This window comes from Ceratotherium simum, chromosome 37 (genome assembly GCF_057802395.1).
Source record: "Ceratotherium simum simum isolate JZ-2026a chromosome 37, ASM5780239v1, whole genome shotgun sequence".
Lineage (NCBI taxonomy): Eukaryota > Metazoa > Chordata > Mammalia > Perissodactyla > Rhinocerotidae > Ceratotherium > Ceratotherium simum.
Genome location: NC_141936.1, coordinates 5,014,731 through 5,032,237, shown reverse-complemented (window position 1 = coordinate 5,032,237; position 17,507 = coordinate 5,014,731). Strand labels below are relative to the sequence as shown.

The following is a 17,507-nucleotide window of genomic DNA, read 5'->3' as shown; positions in this document are numbered from 1 at the left end:
TCTCCAGGGAGCAGAGCTTCCTTCTGGTGGCCTCTTCTCTACTGTCTTGCTTCTGCGAAGTCTTTTTTTTTTTTTTTTGGTGAGGAAGATCAGTCCTGAGCTAACATCCATGCTAATCTTCCTCTTTTTGCTGAGGAAGACTGGCTCTCAGCTACCATCTATTGCCAATCCTCCTCCTTTTATTTCCCCAAAGCCCCAGTAGATAGCTGTATGTCATAGTTGCACATCCTTCTAGTTGCTGTATGTGGGATGCGGCCTCAGCATGGCCGGAGAAGCGGTACGTCAGTGCGCGCCCGGGATCCGAACCTGGGCCGCCAGTAGCGGAGCACACGCACTTAACCGCTAAGCCATGGGGCCGGCCCCTACGAAGTCTTGATCTCTCTTCTGAGTCCCACCACCTGAAATTACTGGCTTTACACCACACTGCCCTTTATCATACTCCTCACTTCTCCTATTATTGAAAGTTTAGGGGTAAAGTTAGATGCAGCACAGTACAGTAACAACTGAAAAATGAATATCAACCATCACAGCCCTGGAAATCCATCAGCCTCTCACTGCCACCTGGAGTCCTCTGAATCCAGGCCAGGGTCTTGCCTTAGGCCCCAATTGCTCCATTTCCCCACCCCCAGAGCCCTCCTTCCCTCTCCCAAGACCCCCTTCCTCCCCTCTCTAGCTGTCAGCCTCCAATTCCCAGATCCTTGTATCTGTCTGTTCAAGAACAGTTTGGTCCTCTAAATGACACCCCAGACTTTACCTCTAAGCTGTGATGGTATTTCCAAAGCCTCACTGGGATTTTTCTGTTCAGCAAAGAACCATCTATTACATCTTCACCTTTTGCAGCCCAAAGTACCTGCCAAAGATTTAAAATCATAATTTTCCCTTTAAATGATCAAATTGCCAGGCAGTTGATGCAACCAAATCTTTCTTTGTCCAAAACAGGTTGGGAGCCATTATTACATGTTGAAAATTCAAAATCCTGCTCCTCAAATTTATGTCGAATGACCTTAGAATCATTTTGCCCTAGTCCTTCCCTTCTTCGTATGATTCATGCAACTTTGTGGCTTTATTCCTCCAAAATGTCTCTAGTTATACTTGCTATTTGCATGCTTTCCTATTTAAGGACTTTGAGGGACTTTTGGAGTGATTTTCTAATCTTTATAGTCCATCCAAAGCATTACTAAACACAATCATTTCCACATGGAAACTGTTGATTCTGCAAAAATAATCAGTGAGGCTGTCACTGTCTTGAAATTCTTAATAGTTTTATCTTTGAGCTTGTGTTTGGTAAATGACACCCTTTGGGATCACAGAGCATTTCCACGTGAGTGAAGAGATATGTGAAATATGCGTGTTCACTGCCATTCCATATAGAGTATAAAATACCCTATGAAAATAGAATTCCTGTTGGACCCAATGGTGGGAGTTCAGCAAGACTCAAAGTGAGTACAAGGTAAGCGTATTATGTCTACAATAGAGTAAGCTGGGCACTGACAGCCCGGAGAGGCCCCATTTTCCCTTAGAACCTGAACTTGCTTCAAATGCAAACTGAAGGCAATGGTGTCCTAGGAAACACAGGCAATCAAGGAACCCTATCCTATTCTTTCTTACTGATGTTACTTCCTTGTATTATGCTGAAATATTCCTTTGTGATGAAAATGATTACATAGCAGGAAAGGGACGGTTCCTTTTCCTTTCAGTTTTTCCTAACTCATCAGAATGCCTAAGGTAGAAAGTGCTGGTAGAGCACCTGCATAAAACCAAGTGCATGAAAAACAGCTGAGTTAGTTTTGTGTGGCATTTCCAAGGTTCTGATAAGAACAAAATATGCATGCACGCATGTGCTGAGATAAGAATTGTGTAATTTCTGTGATTCTACCTGAGTTAAATGCACTTATATTTGTATTTAACACTAGCATTGCACAATATAAAGATGGGTGGTAAAATTCAAGCTAATAATTTAAAATTTCCATTTTTCTTTACTTAGAATGATATTAAATAGCAAATTAAAAACTGCTACGAAAAGCTGAGAGAGACACTGCGAACAAAGGAAACAGTTTTATATTATATTACCTTTCATGACACTCCTGTTTTTTGAACAAGGGGTCCTGCATTTTCAATTTTCTCTGTGCCCACAAATTATGTAGCCAATCCTACCTCAGGGAACAAATCGAAGCCTCTTCCCTGGTGGTCTAGTAAGGGCAGCAAACCAAATATGTAAATAAACAATATGCAATGTAATGTGCGCTAGCAGTAAGCACTGTGCAGAAGACTGAGGAGGCCGGGATGGCTGGAGCAAGTCGGAGAGGATCTGGGAATCAGAACTTGCAGCCTAAGCGACCGCAAGGACTCTGGATTTTAGGAATATGAGCAGAAGAGCAACAAGATCTGGTTTATGTTTCAGAAGAGATCATTTTGGCTGCTGTTGCTGTGTAGGGAGTAGCCTGCAGGGAGGCAGGCGTGGAAATCAGCAGAGCACGGAAGTTCAGCAGTGTCAGCGGTCCAGCGAGCGCCGCTTCACCGGACGTGGGGTCTGCAGAAGAGGAGCCCCGCGCGCAAGGACGGTGTGCCCTTCACTGAGACGGGAAGGGCTGCTGAAGGGGCGGGTTTGGGGGAGAAACAAAAGCTAGGTTTTGAGCCTTTAAGTATGCCTGTGTATCAAGCCTCAAAGTGGAGACATCTAATAGTCCGCAAATATGCACAAATCCCCTCCCTTCCTGAGTTCGGGCCCGCGCTTAAAGCAGCTTCCCGCGAGGCTTGGCCAGTCCTCCAGAGCACCGAGAGTGCGGGCCGGAGCGGCGGCGTCCCCGCCCGGCCGCAGTGACGTCCATCGATGCGCCGGAACCGACGGCGCGCCTGCGCCTGGCTCGCGGCGGTGAAGGCGGCTTTGTACGTCATCGCGGGCGCGACGCCCTGAGGGACGGTGAGGGATCTGGGTCTTGAGAAGGTGCAGCGGCAGAACCGGCCGGGAAGATGCCAGTGGCAGTGATGGCGGAAAGTGCCTTTAGTTTCAAAAAGTTGCTGGATCAGTGCGAGAACCAGGAGCTCGAGGTAGCCATTCGCGTGGCGCTGGGAGAAACTGCGGGGTCGCGGGCGGCCCCGGGCGGCGCCGGTCTCCAGGGTAACGGGGCCTGCGGCCCGCGGGCCTTGGGGCGGGCGCCTGGCGGCGCGGGAGCCCGGCGTGTGGAGCCCGGGATGCTGCAGCCTGCTCCGGAGGCTGGGGATCCAGGCCCGGCCTCCCCGAACTCGCTGGGAGCTTCTTGTTATGTGTCTTCATCTAGTGAGCCCGAAAACCTCATGCGTCTTTGCTCCTGACATCCTCCAATGTGCTTCCGTGATGATTGGTCTAGACATCTTAACTTCTCGTTGTGCGGGAATGTGGCTTTTATCAAAGACATTTGTGCAGTCACACACACAAACCAAAGAAGATGTGACCACTCTAACCTTTTATTAACCCAGAAAGCCCTTCTTAGTCTCATAGTGTTATCACGTAAGCTTGCCGTTTTGTCTGCAGTAAGACAGGTGAAAGTTGTATCATGCACTTATTAACGTTAGTGTTTTCCTTAAAAAGGCACTTAAAAAACATTTATAACGTTAGTATAAAAAGTTAATTGACTAAAGGAGACAGCAGCCACAAGTAGCAACTCACTGATAGACACTTAGATGTTTTTTGAATGAGGAGAGAAATGTTCTGATGCTCTGATGTTTTTCTGTTGATCACTCATTTACTTAGGTATTCCACGTATTTGATCTAATGGGCAGGGTCATAATGCTTTAGGAATCTGTTGGAAATATTTGTTTCTTGTAGGTGATACTAAGACTGTTTAAATGAGAGTTTGAGAACTGGGTAAGGGATCCCATTTAAATATTCTTGTGAGGATAAAGATGCAGGGGCCTAGAGGGAGATAAATCACAGCTGAGGACAGATTTAAACTTGAAACCCTGGTTTTTAGTGTTTGATACTTCTACATCTATTACAGTAAGTACTATAAAATATGCTTACTTTTTAGATTGGTGTTAATAAAATGCTTTTTTAAAAATAAAAATATAGGAATAGTGAGGTTTTTCTGTTTCATTTTTGGCCTTTTAGGCTCCTGGAGGAATTGCAACACCCCCAGTGTATGGTCAGCTTCTAGCTTTATATCTGCTCCATAATGACATGTAAGTACCTCCTACCTAAAGCTAAGAGCAGCAGCTTCCTCAAGGTTATATAGAAATTATTCTTGCATTGAAGTAGCGTCGCTGAAACATAGGCACAAGGAGCTATGTCTTTTATTATAGTAGTCAGTATACCTGTTTCCTTACTGAGTCATGACTTAAGAAACTATGACTAGGCTAAGTTATTTTAAAATACACTTGTTTACATATACCTTCTAAAAAACATTCCAATTTGTTATGAGAAACAACAGTGTCAATAAATTCCTTTAATTCTTTTGACTTTTTCTTTTCTGTATTTTTATAAAACTCTCTTATGACCTCTGTTTACTTAACTTCACGTGTAATCAGTAGACCAAGAGAAACTGAAAGGGAAGATTGAGAAAGCTAAGAGGAATTCGTTACCAACATGTATGAGATTTCTTAAAAGCTTTTGTTTTTTAATTATTCCTGATTGGTGTTGGTTGAAGAGAGGTCAGAAAGCATAAGTGTGCAAAAGGAGTCCCTTGTAATTGTAGGGCCCATCAATGATTACTGCTAAATTTTGTTTTAAATTCTAAACCTTTTCATTTCATATCTCTTTAAAAAACGAAACAGATTTTTATTACACATATATCATATAAATTATCTGTTTTGTTTTTTTGTAATCCCGTCGTCATATGTTTGATGTAGTTCAAGCTTCCAGACTCTTAAAAACTGCCTTGAAGTTTTGGTGGCTCTCTACCCACTGGTAGGAGGAGGGGTCATGATAAGGATAAAAGCATTGCGTAGCAGTCGTATTGTCAAGGAATGCCAGAGCCCTGAAAGTGTGTACATTTGCTCATTACATATATGAATAAATTATTTAGGCAGGCAGTTCTGTTTAAGTCTGTGTTTTTAGTGTACTGTTGCCTTAATTTAAGATCTGGATCATTAATAAAAATTCACTAAATGGCAAAATGTTACTTTGGTAAAAATATTTCGTGTCTTTTTGTTTGGAAATCTGCTCTTACTTCCCCTGAACAAATTGATATACAACTAAATTTCACTCTATGTTATATAGAGTATTTTAAAGTATACTTCTGTGTGTTTGCATTGGGATCTAGAATTTAAGCATTTACTCTGGTGATTTTTTTTAATTGCTTATTCTTTCTTGGGGGGATGTAAATTAGGAATAATGCAAGATATCTTTGGAAAAGAATACCACCTGCTATAAAATCTGTAAGTATTCTTTCGATAAATTTTACTACTTAATATAGTAATGACGTTCATTTAAATGGCAACTTCTTAAAAGTTTTTTTTTTTTTTTTTAATCCATGTGGTTCACAGAAATAGTTATTAAACTGGTATTGAAGTTTAAGAATAGATCTACAGGGGGCTGGCCCCATGGCCTGGTGGTTAAGTTTGGCACAGCATGCTCCACTTCAGTGCCCTGGGTTCAGGTCCTGGGCTCGGACCTACACCTCTTGTTGGTGGCCGTGCTGTGGCGTCAACCCACATGCAAAGTAGAGGAAGATTGGCACAGATGATAGCTCAGGGCGAATCTTTCTCAGCAAAAAAAAAAAAAAAGAAATACATCTACAAATCCTTCTAATCAATTGGTTTTGCTTTGGATGGTATAGAAATCTGTGTTCAGCTCCTATGGGTCAGATTTCTTAAGATTTCTTTTACCAGGTCACTTCTTGACCTGGTAAATAACTGAGCCAGTTTAGATAAACGTTTGGTTTTTGTTTTGTTTTTTTAACTGATTTTTGCAGTTTCCTAGAGTGGTGTTTATTTCAAAACTGGTATTGTTTATAAGAATATTCTAAAAATGATGATTATTCACAGTATTATAAATTTTGCTAATGAGGATTTCAGATTTCTTATTTTGGGTGGGAGATTAGATGAAATAACCTTTTAAAAGTTTCTTCCAAAGTGAAGTAAATTTTTAATTTCAAGTGATTCACTATGTCTAGCATAAAGGTGAAGTGAATTTGTTAAGCATTCACAGGATATTACCAAGAGTTCACCCAAATTCTTTTGTTCATTATTGATTTTCAGCAGCAGATCAGATTAGTATTCTTAGTCTCCTTTCCTTTCCCAGACATTCTGTTAAGTAAGATTGGAATGTTCCTCCAGCTTCACTGGCTTAAAATAAAGAACTATAAATTATACCCCTAGTTTCAGTGATGTTAGTGGGAACTCTGTTCTTAGAGAGGCTACAATGTATGACATCTTAGATTGGCAGTCTGTATTGTTAGCCATTTTGCTATTATTTTTGTCCTAAAAATATGTATATATATTTATGTACATGTATATAGGAATATGTTCTGTATGTTGAATATATGTATATATGAAATGTAAATACATCTTTAAAAAACAACGTTTAAGATAATTAATTCCTACACTTAATTCTGAAATATTTTTGGACTACTTAATTTCCTATTACTATAAGAATTCATATAAAACATAAAAATAAATTTTAAATTACTGTTTACATCATTTAAAAACCTTTTTGATAGTGATTGTGCTGAAAAGTAATTATACCTTTTAAAAGAAATATTGAATTATGTTTTAAGATACGATTGTTGGTAGATCTACAGAGTGAATATCCTCAAAGGCAATCATATTTATTGCAGGCAAATTCTGAACTTGGAGGAATTTGGTCTGTGGGACAGAGAATCTGGCAGAGAGACTTCCCGGGGATCTATACGACAATCAGCGCTTACCAGTGGTCTGAGACAGTCCAGCCCATCATGGAAGCACTTAGAGGTAGTGTTTCTTTGTGGTGGAGAATTAAATTAGGCTAGACCTGTTCCGTCAGTGCTGCACTGTTGGAGTGAGTCAATGATGTGTTTAAAAAAATAGATATTTTCTGCAAGGTGAATGGGGAAGTTTTCTCAGTTCTTTTTTAGATTTGCTATAATCATGCTTCTTCGTTTCATGTTACTTGAGATTATATTGGCAGCTAGGGACCTCACTGTCTCTTAATTTAATTCTGTTTTGAAATTGCTCTTGTCAGTAAATGGGTATTTTGCTCCTAAAATGAAATGAAGTCACTCCAATAAGGTCCAGATATGGGTTGGTGAAGATTTTAAACCCCACGTATATGAAAGTACAGACTGTACTTTAGATTCTGTCGACCTCAGGCTTTGATAGGGGTTGTCTTCAGCTTCTGGATTTATAACTAATCAATTCTAATACACAGATGCTCAAACTTTTTGTAATTGCTTTGAAAGATTACAAGCCTGGTGCACCATAGCACTGATCCCACAATAAAACTCGGTCCTGCCTCTCTCTCTCCATTTTCCCACCTCCAACATTTGCTGCCAGTCTTCCTGGTTAACTCTTTTATAAATTCATACAGTGATCCCTTTTTATGTTGTTATACCCTTATTTCTTATTGTTACCTTGTTTCGATAGTTAATACCTGCCCTCACTGTCTGCCTTCCACTCTGGAGGAGTCAGTGAGCAGGAATTTTTGAATAACTGCTCATCAGTCTGGCAAGGGATATCAGCTTTTCAGGGGAACAGAAGGTAAAGCTTGCTTCCGAGGTATATCTAATTCTCTTGGAATGATAAAACTGTATCAATATAAAACAGAGCAATGTAAGCGACAAAACAGGAGGCACTTACTTAAAATACGAAGGAAATGAGCTGGACTACAGGGCCAGCAGCTAGGTGGGAAGGGAGGGGTGTGGAATAAGGTTACACAGGTACACTAGGGGCAATTTTGGATATTTGCACAGGAAATAGCCTTAACCGCTTTGAGTAAGGCCCGAGCAGTTAGTGTAGTAATGTACTTTGGTAGTTTCTAGTTCAGTCTTACAAGTGTCTTGTGAGGGCACAGGCCATGTGTCTTTTCCCAGCCTTATATATAGTAGGTTCTTTGGCAGGACTAGGGCTTGGGTCTCCTGACTCCTTCAGCAAATGTCCCCTTGTGTCCCTTTGGTGGGTATAGTTGTATTCCTTCCTGGTGGATTCTCTGTTAGATTAAGAACTCCTTTGAAAGCAGTCCAGTAGGCCCCTGAAAGGCTGTATATCATGACGTGGGAGTTTGGACTCTAGGGCCAGACTTCTGGAGTTCAAATCTTGGTTCTGACTTACTAGGAGTGAGCCCTGTGTGCTTTGTTTTCCTCATTTGTAAAATGGGATTATAACCAGTACTCTCCTCAGATTTTTAGAAATGAATTAATATGTATAACACTTATTGTGTTCTAAAGCACTCTTCTTTTCACCTACAATATTTATGACTATCCTGAGAATTCTGCAAATCCCCAGATTCATAAATGGTACTATATTTTCCTCCATAAAATGCAGCCTTGTGAGGGTAGTCTCATAACAGATTGAATTACTGCTAAATTTAATATTTTGTTTTTTAATGTATTATAAACTTCTATTTTCTGGTTAAGAACAATCACTTTCTTAGATCTCTCCCATTCTGTTCTGAATTAGTCATAGTCCTATTAGAAAATTGAAAATGGCCTAATGAAGAGAGGCTAGTGAAAGAACTATTTTCAGAGGAAACCCACAGGGACTGGTGAAGCCCCCAGGTACTAGCTGTCGACAGTGGCCATTCTCACCCCAGACCCAGAGGCACAAAGTGAGGGACAGCTTTACTGGAGGCACAGAGAAGGGGCTGCCTCACACAAGCTATAGATAGAGAGTATCAGCCAGAGCAGGGCAGGGAGCGGGGAAGAAATACATTCCCTGACCTGCAGAACCCCATTCCCTAAGCAGGGGCCACAGGCGTGGTGCCAGCCTCCCTGGAATGGAAGGGCAGAGGTGGGTTGGAAAGGACGGGACAGCCACCTCATCTTCCCTTCCATCTCCAGTGCTGGCAGTTGGCAGTTCCTGATAGGTAATAGGCGCTTTTAAGTATTTTTTAACAGAGTGAGCCTTCTATTAGGGTCTCCCCAAGACTTTGTCCCATGATGAATTGCCACAGTCATTAGCTGCTGGCTCAATTTATTCCACCTTCCAGCATGTCATTCTAATGAATGTCCTTGTGAGGTTACAAATTTCACAGATCTTGAGAGTCACGGAGTGACTGGTTAGAATGTAGATGTTAGATTCATTCATGCCGAGTGGTCAAAAGCAGCCTGAGTGTTACAGCCTCTGACTGATGCTGTGGAACACTTGGCCTGTATTTGTGCTTCCTCTGCCAGTCTACTTCTGCTTCCTCTGTATGTTTCTCTTCGATTTCCCGGTTATGCCCCTTTCTGTTTCTCTTCTCTCCATTCTGTTTTTCTCTTCCATTCACATTCCATTCTTCTTCTGTTCCCCATCTTTTTCCTCTCAACTCTGAAAATCTGACCAGAGTGCTTGAACTAAAGTAAATGTTTTTAAAATGTAGTGGGCTTACCGAATGAATATCGTTTTTGGTATACACTTGTATTTTCCTTTTCCGTTGTTGCTCTCGGTTTTTTTCTGCTGAATGTCTGTAGCCTTCAATAGAAGAAGTTCTTTTACCTCTAAGATGTTTTAAAAGTCTGATTTAAGGTTATTTGCTGAGAGGTTGGTGGTAAGAAGGAAGGAATTGACTGTAAAAACATGGGAAGAGGAGAAAGTCGCCTAAGACATTTGGGTCCTGGTGATGCCATCAACAAGCTTGTATTCAGCATGTACCTCATTAGAGATGCTACGCACGTCAGGGGATATAAAGATGTAAAAGACAACCGTCCTGTAGAGATGTTTGGGATATTGAGATGATATGAGTGGGAAGGGGGTGGAGCAGCGTATGCCATAGGTGGTAAAAGATTGCTTGTTAAATAAACAGTGTGAACAATACTATGGATTCAGAGAAGGGCAGAGTCTGCAGTGAATTTTAGTGCTGCAGGAAGAGTTTATAAACAGACCTAGGAATAGTAGAGAGCAGGGAGGAGGGCGTTTCAGGCCACACAACAGCATTAACCCAAAGCCTGGAGATGAAAAGGTATAAGACATGTCTGAGGCCCTGGGGGATAGTTTGGAGCAAAGGATGTCTGGGGAGATTGGCGTAGTGGCTAGGCAGTGTCCCAGGAATGGAGAGCGGATTTTCAGTATGTTACGGGGCTGTCTTTTACATCTACACTTGCCTATTAAATGTGACAAGTAAAATCCAGAATATTTCCTAAGCATGTAGACAGCCAGGCAGAGGAGCCCTTGTGTTACTGAAACAGCAGTGGACAGGAAAACAGGCTAGCCAGGCTCCACTTCCTCCCATTGGATTGTTGTCTCTGCCTCATTCTTCTGATTACTGAATGTGGAAATTTAAGCCTGGGGACGTCCCACGTGTCATCTCTAGGAAGGAGGTTTCTTGCTCGAGTTGTTTGCAGCCACTTTGTGTTAGGCTCAGTCATTCAGGCTTCACCTTAGGACTTGAATCTGAGTGAAGTCAAGAGATGAGAGCCAGCTTGAAAGTTAGGAAGGGTGCTCTAGTTATAAGGTTTGTTCTGCAGCTCCCAGGTGTGATCCTGTATCAGAGGCCCTCCTGAGAAAGGACAGCTAATGATGGAATTAGGTAATTTCTGCTCCATTGATTCCAGTATTTGTAAGTAGAATAAAAGAGAAATTTAAAAATCTGCATCCCAAATACATAATAATATATTTAAATAAAATTTTCTTAGGGTTTGAGTCTTGTGTATATTAACTTTTTTCCATCTTTGTCATTTTCATTGTCATCTGAGAGATTTTTTTGTCTAAGAGGAAGCATAAGAAATGCATTTGTTTTTTCAGCAATATTTGAGCACCTCTTACATGCTAGGCACATGTATCTGTATAAGTATAGAAATCTTTGAGTTAATCTAGTCTACCTTATAAAATTTGGACAAGGACAATAGTGTAATTTAATTGTGTGTTTTAAAAATGTCAGCTCTTTAGGTTTACTGTCTGCCAATCCTCCCCTCCCACAATAGACGCGACAAGGAGACGAGCCTTCGCCCTGGTCTCTCAAGCCTATACCTCGATCGTCGCCGATGACTTTGCAGCCTTTGTTGGACTTCCTGTGGAAGAGGCTGTGAAAGGTATCTTTGGCTTACTTCTTTTCAAGGAAAATGGAAGTGTAAATTTTAGGTCCACAATCTCTTATCTGAAACCACTGGAACAGGATGTGGTCTTGAAATTTAGGTTGTGTTTATTTTTTAGAAAGGTGATATGAAACATACATTGCACAACACCCCCAGCAGGGTCCCGGACACCAGGCCGCCTGTAATCGAGCACGTATGTGCATATCCACACTCTTGGTGTGGGGAACAATCAGAAATAGACTCATAGTGGTTTACATCAGGTTTTCCCACCAAACCAGTTAAAGACAAAATTTTTTGGTTTGTAGAGCTTTTTGGACTTCTGATTGTGGATTTCTATTTACTTTTAAAGCACCTTTTTCCAAAGATAGGCACCAAAGATATACTAACACAGATAAAGATATCTTAACACAGGAGCTTTGCAAAGAAATACTTTACCGTTTCTGTGAACTTACAATTTGGCTGTGTGTCTGAGCGGTACCCTTGCTGCATATGATTATTCTAGCTCTTTCCTTACTGGAACCTCTTTAGTGTTCCAGTAGTCATTTCTTGTCATGGTTCCCATGGCTTGACCCCTAAATATTTTCTACTTTTATCTCTAAGACCTTTGATCAACACCCAAACCCTGTTAAATGGTGGTGAGCTCTTCCAAGTTGATGCCCAGGAAGGAAGAGTTGGAGCTGCTGTTGACTAATAGTGGGAGAGAAGAGGAAGGTGGTGAGAACAGAGTTACTGAAAGAAAAGGGTACAAAATAAAGCATTTGATAACATCTGACATCGGGACCCCAGGTTACATCCTGGTTCTTACGAGTAGTAGAAAGTGACATGCAAGAAAATGAAGCATGTGCCATTTATTTGCTTTTAACTATGCTAAGTGGGTAACATTATATTTGTAATTTTGAGCTTAAACTTTGTAACTTCTTTAAATTATTTCTATTCTCTGAAAACCAACATGTTGATAATTTTTTTTTTTTTTTAAGAAAATAACTCTTAACTGATCTCACTGCTCACATTTAGAAATCCTTATTCCACCCATACTTGGTAAAGGCAGTCTCATCCCAGTATCCCTTTTCAGCCCATTTTTTTCTTCGCTGTTTTTACCAGTAACCTAGGTGCTTGCACCACACTCTTACCCACAGGTTTCCAGAGGTGCTTTTGCACTTTCATTTCTCAGATGATGCCCAGACTCATCCCTGCCCTGCTGGATTGCTATAGACTATTGCAGGCACCTGTGGCGTTTTTTTTTACGATGATTGATGTTTGGGATTCTCCAACCAAAATATGAGCTCCATTGAGCACCACATCTTATTCTAACAATTTCCAAGGCCTATCACAATTCTAGACACACATAGGGTGGGTTAATGAAAGTTCTTATAGTAAATCATACTGTTACTTACTCATACAAGTATTTGTTTTGACTAGTCTCTTGAAATTGATCCATAATTTATTATCTAATAATTAAGATACCCCAGAGCCCATACTCTTAACTGACTGCCTGGGTGTGAATCTTGGTACCCCCACCTGCCTACCCCCTGTGCCAGCTGTGTGATCTAGGACAAGTCACTAGAATTCTCTGAACTTCATTTTCCACATCTGTTAAATTGTGGCCATGTGTCCCACTTCATAGAGTTGTTGTGACGCTTGCATAAAATGATCCCTCTAAAAGCACCTAGCACAGTACCCACTGGTCATCCTTCTGTGTATGTGAGCTGTTGTTTTTATCATCGCCATCATCTTTGTTATTACTGGTAGAATGATTACAGAAGGTACCATGTAAGTTTTCCTTACGTCTGTTTTTAATATTGATCAGGTTACTACCATAGTGTATTCAAGTTCATATGAAAATGCAGTCTGTGGTATACCTTTCTAGTAAAAATACACATTGCAGGTTAGACTACATGTGTCAGATCTCCCATACAAGTAATGTCATTGACAGATTGTGGATCTTCTAAATGAAAATTGTGGAGGTTTTTTGGTTATTTGTTCTTTTGTGTCAAATACACATTTTTAGGTATATTAGAACAAGGATGGCAAGCCGACTCCACGACAAGAATGGTTATGCCCAAAAAGCCAGGTAGGTGGAGCTCTTCGTCCCTTTGTGCAGCGTTGAGCTCTTCTTAAGACTGCTTCAGTTTTTCCGGCATTGAATTTGAAAAATTTGAGATAAAAATCTAAACTAACAAAATGAAAGTAATGCAGATGTTATAGATACAGAATGATAGACACTTAGGGTAGAAAAGATCTTAAATGTCACCTAGTTTTATCTTAATTTTGAAAATGTATTTCCTATATAAAAAATTATTTTATATGGGTGTTTCATAATCCTTAATACAACTTAATTTTTACTAAGTATTAATCGTCCATCCTTTTATTTATGGGGCCATTTCTAACTGCTTATTATCCTTTATATCTAAACTATTGCCTTTTTAAAAAAATATTTTAAATACTCAGATACATTTTCTCCTTGTACTGTTGACACATAGACTGTTCTAAACGAGACTTTCAATGGCCGTAACTTTCACAAAATTAAGCTCTCTGGTCTTTTAAGGCCTTAAATGGTTTTCCCTGTCCTCGTCATCTCGTCATGAATTCCCATCCCTGTGTCTTCCCCTTTTAAGTGAGCCGTGCTGATTCCTGCTTGGTGGTTTCTCTCCATCCTGCTTACCGGGAGTGTCCTTTTCTGCCAGGTCTGTAGAGCCAGGCTTAATGCCCACTTGCATAAACCCTTCTGATCTACTTCAACCCAAAATTCCTTTCACCTGCTATGAATTCGTATTGTTAGACATTGTTGACCCCACGGTAAGGTGTTACACAAATCTCAGTGTGCTCAGCTCTGAGAGGGCACAGGAGTGGTAAGACATGGATGGTCCTAGCCCATCTGGATGGTGAGAGAAGACCACTGAAGTAAAAAGACTAATGTAAAAAGTAGAGCATAATTGTTATCCCTGTTTGAGAAATAAATGACCACAAATGCCATTGCATTAAAAATGACATGTTGTACATGAAAGTTCTTTACAGTGACTTCTCTTAATTGGGCTGTAAATTTTATGTAGTTGCAGGGGCCCTGGATGTTTCCTTTAACAGGTTTATTCCCTTATCAGGTAAGTAGTTTCATATGCTCATTGAAAAGATGTTTGATTGTTCTTCATTTCTTGTTGTGGTGTTTCTTAGCTCTAACCTTGTAAACAAAGAGATTAAATTCTGTACTTGGTGTTTATGATACTACATCTGATTACAAGAGGGAGCGTGTGGGTTCCCCTCTGTAGCTTCCCTAAGGCAGTGGTGCCCTCTGGCAGGGCCAGAGAGCCTCCTCAGTGTTGTTTGGGGGGCCGTGGTAGAGCTTGTCACAGCACCTCCTCGGAAGGCACCCCCATGCTGGCATGTGGTCCCTTCTCAATGCTAGAACTAACTCTTTGACGATGGAGTTCTCTGTGTTTTTGTGTTCACTGACAACTTAATACTCTCTTCGAGCATTGCCCAGCATGTGGTAATTATTCATTGAATTAAATATCACATGGGTAGGCGTCTTTCCAAGAAGAGCTGTATTCTCTTAAAGGAGATGTTGCCTGTTAACTAAAAGTGTTTTTAACTGTCACATGGAAAACTTTAATAACAAAGCCAAATGTCTTTACTCCCAGTTTGGGAAAACTACTCATAAAAGTTGAAACTTCTTGGCTTGTTTTTCAAAAAAGTCCAAAATCACAGCAAATCTAAGAAAGTTTCCTTATTGTTAAAATTAAAAACATTGGGGGGGTGTGGGTGGCAAGACCAAAGCTTTGTTACACTGGTGTCTAACTTTGAGTATGTTTCTCTCTTTAACATACAGAGCCTGCCCCAGTTCCACCAATCCCCAATGAACAGCAGTTAGCCAGACTGACCGATTATGTGGCTTTCCTCGAAAACTGATTGGTTATACTGAGTTCAAGATCCACCTTCAGAATCCTCTATACTGACAAATACAAAAATGTAAAATTTTTATTTTCAATTTATCGGATGGATTAAGCACCTCAGCATTCCTTACTGAGCATGTGATAAAATGCCTATATAATATAAAGTATATTATATATATTTTGTCCTTAAATATTATGCTGAATAGTTGTGGACACAATTCTCATTTTGTAATATTCGACAATTTGGATGGAGCCTGTCAGTATTATGCAGTCAGTCAGTTTATATTTCCTAGTGACTCATAAAATAGAGCTCTCCTGCTTCGTGTAGAACCATGGTTGTCAGTTGGTTTTTCCTGCCCCAGGACCCAGCACACTGCCATCTGCACCATTGATCCACAGTTGTAGGGATTCATTTGGGGTTTGAAGAGGACTGTCCTCAGGCAGCACCTGAATTGCTGGGGGTTCTGATTCTTCCTCTTTGGAGAATATGCTCTCTGTTCTCCTCACCTCCTGAGAATCACTAATACAGAATGCTGAAATATAGCTGAGGAACGAAAGACAAGTTCTTTAATAATCCATTGTGTTAACTATACGTTTTTTTCCAATAGTGTGAGTACATCCATTGCTGGCAGTGGAGGGCTTGCCATGAAAATGCGACTCATTTAAGACATTCATGAGGAGTGTTAAGTTGTAATGTTTCCTTTCAGAAGAAGGGAAGTTAAGTATGGAATGCGTTGTGTGGGGAAGGAAGCTGTTAAGAATAGAGAGACACTTGGTACGGCTGTCCTGCAGCCTGTTGGTTGCTTGTTTTTATCCCTTGGTTCAGGTTCTGCATTTTGGAGAAACACTGAACAAGACTCTCATTTTTTGTGTGACAGCCCTCTGATTATTTGAAGTTTATTGTATCTTCAAGTTAAAGCACCCTGTAGTTCATTTATTCTGCATTTGTTCAATAAATATTTAATTGAATTCTCCAACTGTTTCATCTAAGGTAGTTTGTAGAAATTTCACTATCCTGGTCTTTCTGTGGATACATTCTAGTTGGTCTTTGTCTCTCTCAAAATACTAATTTCTTAATTAAATAGAAGTGACCTATGTAATAGTAATTACATGATTCATGTTTTAACTCATTTTACTGACTGTATCAGATATTGTTAAGATTTATGGAGATACCTTTTAAATTAACATTTTATTTAACCCTGATAGAATTACGTCATGTTGTTAAAACTCCTTGTTTTACAATTGAGGAAATGGAAATTTGAGAAGTCAGGATCAATAGCTAGAAAGTGATAATGCCAGTTTTTGGACTTCTGGGTATTAAGTACAAATTGTATCCATGGGCCTTATTTTTAATAGAGTGGAATCAACCCAAGTGTTCATTAATAGGGATTAGTTGAATAAATAATAGTATACAGTGTAGTGCCATGTGGCTGTAGAATGCATACATACATGAATGAATGAATGAACATCTATATACTAAAACCAAGTGATCCCAGGGTGAAAACATTTGAGGGTAAGAAAGGGTGAGTGGATACAAAGGTGCATACATACATGTTTGCTTCTATTTCCAAAAACAATTGAAGGATAAACCAAAAAGTAATAAAAATGGTTCTCTAAAGGGGAAGAGGAGGACAGTGAACTAAGTAGAGAAGAAATAATTATTTCTAGTGACTCAAGCACCGTATTTTGATTCTATATTGTCAATGGGATATATACTAAGGACAAAAATTTGAGACTGCGCAATACAGTTTCATGGTTAATTTCAAAAAACTATCTTGATATCATCCCTGTTATTAAAAGTGTATTATGGGGGGGCCAGCCCCATGGCCTAGTGATTAAGTTCACGTGCTCTGCTTCGGTGACTTGGTTCGTAGGCGTGGATCCCAGGCGCGGACCTCTACCACTCATCAGCCATGCTGTGGTGGCAACCCACGTACAAAATAAAGGAAGATTGGCACAGATATTAGCTCAGGGTGAACCTTCCTCAGCAAAAAAAAAAAAAAGTATATCGTAGGATAAAACAAATTAGAAATTATGTAATCTTGTTAGAAGCTAGTAATCTTAAATTTGACTTAGAAACTTCATATGATTAATTTTTGTTTCTGAACAGTAAATATTTCCAACTCCAACTTTTCAGTTTGAAAAGGCCTAGAATAACTACAACCTGATAAGAATGAGAACCACTAAAGCCCAGATTGAGGTCTCTAAATTCCATTTTCAGTTAAATGGAACCAGAACTTATTTGCAAAATAGTTAATACATCTATAAGGTCTGGGGCAATAATTGTATAGGTTGCTCTCTGGTACAAGAAGTCCCAGGTTCCAGAACGTTTCAGAGACTAATAGGGTTCTTTCAAAAGGTTATAGAAGCCAACTTGAAGGAGACAAATTAGGCATGAAAATATGTGTATGTGTTTATATTAATCCCAAATGCATAATTATAACTCTAAAATAACCTCATCATTGTACAGGAAAGGCAGGATAAGTGTTTGATTCCACCT

General features: G+C 40.0%; 1 protein-coding gene across 2 annotated transcripts; it reads left to right on the top strand.

The window, feature by feature from the left end:
• Positions 1 to 2,889: 2,889 nt before the first annotated feature.
• Positions 2,890 to 15,984, top strand: COPS8 (COP9 signalosome subunit 8). 2 transcript variants are annotated; one of them, XM_087424642.1, is made up of 9 exons: positions 2,890 to 3,048; positions 4,088 to 4,158; positions 5,304 to 5,352; positions 6,753 to 6,885; positions 11,010 to 11,117; positions 13,129 to 13,191; positions 13,736 to 13,804; positions 14,171 to 14,218; positions 14,944 to 15,984. In XM_087424642.1, exons 1-9 carry the CDS (start codon positions 2,971 to 2,973, stop codon positions 15,021 to 15,023), a joined length of 699 nt encoding a protein of 232 aa, XP_087280768.1. In that variant the 5' UTR covers positions 2,890 to 2,970; the 3' UTR covers positions 15,024 to 15,984. The 2 variants fall into 2 exon arrangements, with proteins under 2 accessions (XP_087280768.1, XP_004427773.1); XM_004427716.3 differs by lacking the exon at positions 13,736 to 13,804.
• The last annotated feature ends 1,523 nt before the right edge of the window (positions 15,985 to 17,507 follow it).